At 27.9% G+C, this 7734-nt stretch overlaps 1 protein-coding gene across 1 annotated transcript in view; it reads right to left on the reverse strand.

The window, feature by feature from the left end:
* The window catches only part of LOC106681220 (protein charybde), an 81425-nt gene extending 74485 nt beyond the window's left edge, over positions 1-6940 (reverse strand). The window contains exons 1-2 of the mRNA XM_014421423.2: positions 6872-6940; positions 2151-2357 (exon numbers count right to left, since the gene is read on the reverse strand). Coding sequence (XP_014276909.1) covers positions 2151-2208 — 58 coding nt within the window. The 5' untranslated portion in view covers positions 2209-2357; positions 6872-6940. The remainder of the gene's footprint in view (positions 1-2150; positions 2358-6871) is intronic.
* Positions 6941-7734: the final 794 nt, after the last annotated feature.

Consider the following 7734-nt stretch of genomic DNA (forward strand, 5'->3'; position numbering starts at 1 on the left):
TGAATAAAAAAAAAATTTTGATTACAATTTAATTTTTTGTGTTATTTTTTACAATTTCAAGTTCTATCGGGCTTAAAAAAACACCCTATACTATGCTACTCTGGAAAGATTACCCGTCGTTAAATATTTGTTTTATAAATTAAATGTTCAATAGTTTCTATAATTCATAGATCAAATTAGGTATCTCATTTAACTAGTCGCAATAATCTCATGCAAATTTGCAGGCAATTTTTTATTTTAGGAAATTTAGGTTAATTTTGTGAAACTCAGAGTGTTCCAAAGTTTCTGAAAAAAAATTTTAATTGTTTTATAACGCATTGAACAAATTCCCTCCAGATAATTAACAAGTCAAGTCCAAAAACGATGGTTGAAAAAGTCAATCAGAAAAGAAATACTTTTATACTATCCAATGAACATCGATTATATATTTTACAGGTGCAAATGTAAATTTAGAGGGAAATACTTTTTTAATTCAAAATAAGTTAGTTAAAATAATTAATTTTAAAACTCCCTTGGAATTTTGAAGCAATTTAAAAAAAAAATCTGTGAAGAATTCATTAATCTGAAGAATAGACAAAACGTGAAATATATATGATTCTTAGTAACACACCTTCATATTAATTGCTAGACAACCTTCCTACACCGTTTATTATATCAAGCATACCGTATTTCAGAAATGGTCTACAATAATCTAAGAACACCTAAAAAATTCACATGGAATTAATGAAAGACATGTGTGAAAGAAGGTTCTATGATGTTTAGTCAAATTAATGATTTTAGTTTGGAATTTTGTTTTTAAATTCACCTTTCTAAAGAGCGAATCAATACATTTTTAAAAAAAAAAATAGATCAATAATTTAACTCACCTTTTTTCTGTTCAAATATTATACGCAATATTTTATTTTCAAAAACCATAAGGCGCTTTTCCTATAAACGCACTAGTTTAATTTTTCAAAACCTTAAATTTTGGAAGGTTTAAAAATTAAGTTTTTTTTTTTTTTTATAGACACAAGGATTAATCACCATTTAAGATTTTGAGCGCGTGTGAGTGAAATTTCTGAAGTAATATTTCTTTTAAAAACCACGACAGGTAGATTAAAAAATCATTTGAAAAATGTCATTTGTACCCCTCGAGTTCTTCCCCTCTCATATTATAATGAATGTAACCAATGTCCACAGAATTTACTTTTGTGATGATTTCGACTGTAAATTTGCTACCATCTAGGGTAAGAAGTGCTTTATTTACTAGTAATGTTGCTCAAATATATATTGTATTTCCACACATATAGCATATAAATCAATAAAAAGAAATTAATATAAATGAATAACATTATTTCGTGATAGAACGTTTTACAATATTTCGTAAAAATTGTTCTTACTTTCTTGCCAACATAATTCATTTTTTTTTTTAATTTCATATTTATTAGATATATTCGAACATATGGTATTGCAGTAAGAGGACCCAATAAATTGTTAAATCGAACTGAAAATCATTAATTGTACATACTAAAACTGATGTGAACGAAACACTAAACAACATAAAAAAGAAAATATAGTAGTGAATGGAAGATATAAAATAAATCTATGCAATACTTGTGATTTGCATACATGATAATTCGTTTCACCAACCGTTTATCTTGCGCGCAATTATGTAATTCAGGTGTCAATGACACGACTGACACGCCTTAAAAATAAATGTAAATATCAATATTACTTATCATGCCCAAAATAAAATTACATCAGCGATATTAATATCTTAGGGGGTCTCACTATACAAAAAAAAATTTTAAATTATCTTTATTCACCTCCCTCCCAAGACCTCTTCAACTTTGATTTATCATTACCCTTACTAATAAAAATAAAACTAAATGGTCCGTTGACGTATTAAAATTAGGAATAAGCCTTAACCTTATACTGCTACAATCGTGCAAACACAATTAATTCTCTTAGACTTTTCATAATATTGTACAGATAATATACACAAAATATAATTAAAGCATTGTAGAACTCAAATAATTTTGCTGGGATAGTAAAAGTTACTAATTACTATTTTCTAATAGGAGGAAAACGTTTCGGTAATGGCTGTGGGCGAGATAAGTTCTCTAAAAGCAATTGCACATGTTAATGATTTGTAATAACAGATTAATTACCCCTAAATGCTGTTCCGGTGAGGGAGAGCTCCTCCTTTTTCTCAACCTTGATCTTCATCCCGACATTGAAGAACCTTCCCAGGGCAACAAGAAGAAGAAGCACCAACTGATCCCAAGGTCTCCACGCATCCTTGATTCTCGGGAATGATGTCCGCCGAAATAGTTCACTCACGACTGAGCAAGCTTGAGGGGATATGAACGAGTAATCTGAGATATTATATATAACACTAAATCAGTATAACAGTTCCAATATTATAAATGGCATTACTGTCTTAGTAAGGAACACTTATAAGAAAATTACTAAGCACGTGTATTTGAGAAGAAACATATGTTTTATTTTTTAACATAAGCTTTATATGTATTAATAACAGTTGCGTTCTAAGTGTAAACGATGTTCACACTCGAGGGTTGCTGTTAACTATTTAAATTAACTCTAGTTTACCCCTGCGAGAATTTTCACAATAAATATGTTCCATTCTTCTCCTTAATTTATTCGAAATATGAGAAATATTATGCTCATTGGTATGAACAATATTATGTTATTAAAAAAGTCCATTCAAAACACACAATTAGAAAAGCTGCATACTTTAACTATTTTTAAGTAACAGTTAATAAGTAATTACGTTGCCCCTCCGGAAAATATCAAAGCAGTTTTACAGATAAGTTTCAGCTATCCGTAAACTTATATTAACCCTAAGTGGGCTATGAAATTTTGGTGTGAATTATTTAAAATATGAAAATTGGAAGTTGTTTGAGCCATTCCCTCAAAAAAAAAACCCTTACATATTCGGAAACAGATAGACTAAACATATTTATTGTAGTATTTTTTTCAATATTCTGAGCTCAAAATTATTCTAATTTTTTTTAGAATTTTACTGTGAAATTTAGGTAACAAAACTTATGAATTGGCTGTCTTTAGCTCAAAACATTATTGTATAAGCAGAGACAATCAGATTAAACACATTTAATAAAATCATTTTCACAATTTTGAGGTCTACTTTTCTGAAAACATTTACATGTTTTACAAAACATCGAGTTGAATAAATAAAAATATAGTGGCATATATGTGCAAGATGTGGTGCGCATACAACATAAATCTTACTTACTAATCTACTTACTTCCCCAAGTTTTTTGTAGGTTAGAGGGTTCGTGTAGAAGCTAGCGCTATCTATAAATTGTTCTGAGTTTAATGTATAATAATATTATTTATAATCATATAATAATAAATTTATGAAGCGACTCTTTCTTTCCCGTTCAGTATTCCGATTCGTTGGGTAATTCCAGCCCCCATTGTCCACTTGACTTAAAATACCCTGAAGCCAAGGGAATATAGAAATAGAAACAAATGCGTCAAGATATCATCAGCAAATGTTAATCCTCGTAGACATAAACATTATTATAATTATTGACGCCCATAATAAACTAATTTGAAGACTCATAGAACCTGAAATAAAATAATCTAGATATATCTTCCGCTAACCCTCCTTCTTTCCCGCAATAAAAAAAAAAAAAAATTGAAGTCATCTATATGAGTGGGATGAAGAAAAGGTAAGTGCGATTGTGCATTTCCTATATGCAGCTCTTTAACATCCTGCCAACAATCTTTCCATTTCCTGCACTCTATATGCATGCGATAGTATATCAAATGGAGACAAAAAAAATGATTTCATTGCAGTAATATTACGAGAGATATAGACATGGTCTCATTTTTTTTAAATAATCCATTATAAATCTACAAATTATTTATATGTTGTAACGACATAATATATCAGAATAGGAGGAATTTAATGTAACAATTAAAACACATATTAACATAATCATTTTAAAATAAGTTAGTCATACTTATTTGTGTTTCATTGACCGCACCCCCAACCATCTTCTCCTCATTTATCATCCACGGTCAACTATCTCTCATAATTAATCATTTTTTCTTTATTGATAAATTTAAGTAGTTTTAATAATTTATTTATTATAAAGTTGAAGGACTATTTCTCGAAATACTTATTTTAAAAATGATTATTAAATTATTAAATAGTTGAAATTACCTATAATATCTAATAACTAACTCCGTTTTTCCCCTAAAATGTTTATTCATCCAAAAATATTTCATTGGACTAAAACAATATTTTTCTAAAATGATTGTTTAATAATTGCTATTTCATTATTTGCTAATTTTTGAAATAGACTACAAAATAATTATTATACATCTTTATAATTACTTGGATCTAGAGAAAGTTGTTATCCGTAGTGAGGTGATTTTTACAATCAAAGGTGAAAAAAAAAAAAATATATGAACACAGCGACAGTTAACAGCAACAACAGACGTGGTAGCAGTCACTGCAATGGTGTAAACTGTACACAAGTTGTAATAATGACAACATTTATCTTACATTAGGTCTAAGGTGATAGTTGAACACACATGATAGTTCTATCACGTTAAGGCCCATTTCCACGGTAACATTTTACAGACATGGAGCAACTATCGGAGCATTTCCATAGAGTTAACTATATGATATTTCCCTCATGACGTTTACTGCTACTGTCTGAAATTAACTTTTCAAAATTATAAATTCAGGAAACATTAAAGAAGTCATTTCGTAAAATAATCATTTAATAAAAAGATTCGAGTAAAATTATAAAATAAATTATTTAAAAAATAATTTACTTAGATTATTTATCGATGTTTCATATATTTCCTAAATAAATTATTCTTAGATCTATTATAAAATAAATTACAATAAAACAACCTCAGTAGGTATGTATTTCTGTTTAAAATGTAAAATAAAATCTAAGACACCCATAGAAAAAATATTTTATTTATAATGAACAATTTTTTTGTAACTATACTTAGTACGTAATTGTTATCCAACCAATACCAATCTCAACGGAAAATATTATTTCAAAAATTAAATTAAAGTCCTATCATTTGTTAATTTTAAGTTTTCCTAACAAATTCTCTATGAATTAATTGCTAGCTTATTAGAAAAATGGAGATGCATTTAAGAATTCACCTGGCATAGCAGATTCAAATTACCGGCAATTTCCCAGCGCTTTCTTTCCCACACAACGTGAATTTTCATTGATCGTTAATAACAGAGATTAAGACACTTACTTTGCATCAAAGGTAAGTATTAGCACTAACGAATACATTTTTTTTCTGAAAATGTTGTTAAACTTTTTTCAGTTTAATAACTGCTCCTACCTTTATCAAATCATGTAATATTCAGTCACAATATTTTAATAGTACAGTAAAAAAAAAAAAAAAGTAACAAATTTATTTCTTACATTTCCACCAGACAAAACTATATACAATATCCCTGAAAAATAGAGACCATAAACATACAATATTAGTACACATAACTTTTATAGAAACGGATAAAGAGACAAAATAGGTTAACGTAGACGGTTCTAACAATTGGTAATAAATGAAAACTAATCTGAGGACCGGTTTCACCATCAGAGTTTTTACTATCACTACGATTTCTCAAACCCAGGGTAAAATCAACAATTATCGGTTGCACCAAAAAAGTTAACCTTCAAATCTGGCGTTAAACTTTACCGGCCAATGATAGCCGACTAAATTGAGATTTAGAGCAAATCTATGTATGAGTAGGTAACCATACAAGGAACCTTCTATAGTTCCGGTTGAATCTGTCATCTATCGAAAGTGTATTGTATTATTCTGTTTCCTTCCGAATTCAATAAAATGGTTTTGATCAAGATAAATGATTTGACAGACGACGAAGACTTCAAAGAATTATTTTCTCAGGCAATAATAAAAACAGAAGTATTCCGTCCTCCATCAAATCATTTTTAACAGTGGTAGGATGAAGATTTTTTTTTCTTCAGAAATTTTGACTTAAAAGATGGCTATTGAATAAATTTTAAAGTTAAGTGGATCTTCAATTTCCAACATTAGCGATAGGAATTGTGTGAGATTGGCAGTTAGCTCGGTTTCAGGTAACGTTGGTAACCTCGTTAACAAAATTGCATCAATTTTCACGTTATCGGAATTTTACTAAATTCTAGGACAAATTGTAGCTTATACAAATATTAGTTTTACCAGAGATTGGTGCGACCGGCCCTGAATATAATAATAATAAACACAAGCTAGTAACCATTTAAACCGTATGATTTGGTTTAGGAAACATGGTTTATAAAAAGATTTTACAATGGACATTGGTTTATAAAAACAAGTGAAAAAAAACACATCTGATGTAAAAATTATTGGAACACTTAAAAAGTTATTTTATTTATTTTTTTTTTGATAGATACGAACAAAAATCATTATATAAGTCAGGAAACAAATTTACAAAAAAAAAAAAAATACAATTCCTGTTATTTAATGATCGTAACTGATCATATTTCGCCTTTTTTTATTTTTTTTAAATAGCTACCCGATTTTAATTTTCTGAAGCTAATTAGAACACGCCATTAAGTCCTACTGTTTTTTTTCTCAAAAAAAAAATTACATCATAAATGTAAAAGACTTCCACACATTTTTTTCCTATTTTAATTCTTCAGACACAATACTTCAAAATTAATAAATTTTTCTTTTTTCTTTTTTATACTTTATATAATTAAATTGCCTGATAAAACTAAATAATTTAGCCTAATACAGACTATGAAGATACAGTATTATTATACACAACTTTAATAGAAATGAGTAGTGTCATAAAATAGGATAACGTTATTTTATTTAAAGTAACAGAAAACCATACCTTTCAGGGTATATCCGAACACTTGGCAATAACTGAAAATTAATCTGACTATGATAAGAATACAACACAATTTAGTTACTATCTAAACCGTAATACTAGACACGTGGTTTATAACATCTGTTATTAACATCAATAAAAAAATCTCATAGGTACAGAAAAATTAAAAAAAGTATAGGAACACTTAAAAACCGTTAGTTTTTCATTATTATAATAGATACTACAAAAGCAAGAAACAAGTTCATAGCAAAATTACTAGTCTTGTAATAAAATGTTGAAAAATTACCATATTTACCATTTTTTTTATTTATTATTATTTTTTTTTTAAATTAGCTACCCTATTTTAATATTAAAAGCGCATTTCTTTTTCATCTTAAGCTCTATTAAATCCTACATTTTGTTTCTAAAAAACATTTTTTACATCTTAAATGTGAAAAAAAGACTTTTTCACACTTTTAATAATTTATTTTTTTAGGCTATGATTTTGTCCAAAATACATAAGATTCGTTTTTACAATTCTATTTATTCAGGCATGATATTTTAATGGTGAAGTAAAAAAAAGTAAACATTAGCATACATAACCTTTATAACAAGGAGGTATGCTACAAAATTGGTTACCATAATTTTTTTTCAATGTAATAAGAAAACCTTACCTTTAATGAGTGTATTCCAACAATTGATTATAACTGAAAACTAATATGACTATAATATCAATATAACACTAGTTAGTTAGTTGCGATTTAAAAGTATAACTGAACACATGTTTTATAACAGCTGTTATCAATAAATAAATCTCATTGGTAGGGGAAACAAATAAATGAAAACACACAGCTGGTGTAAACTTATTTTAACACTCAAAAAATTTG

The sequence above is a fragment of the Halyomorpha halys genome, unplaced genomic scaffold (assembly GCF_000696795.3).
Source record: "Halyomorpha halys isolate HHAL.00 unplaced genomic scaffold, Hhal_1.1 Scaffold320.1, whole genome shotgun sequence".
Classification (NCBI taxonomy): Eukaryota; Metazoa; Arthropoda; class Insecta; order Hemiptera; family Pentatomidae; genus Halyomorpha; species Halyomorpha halys.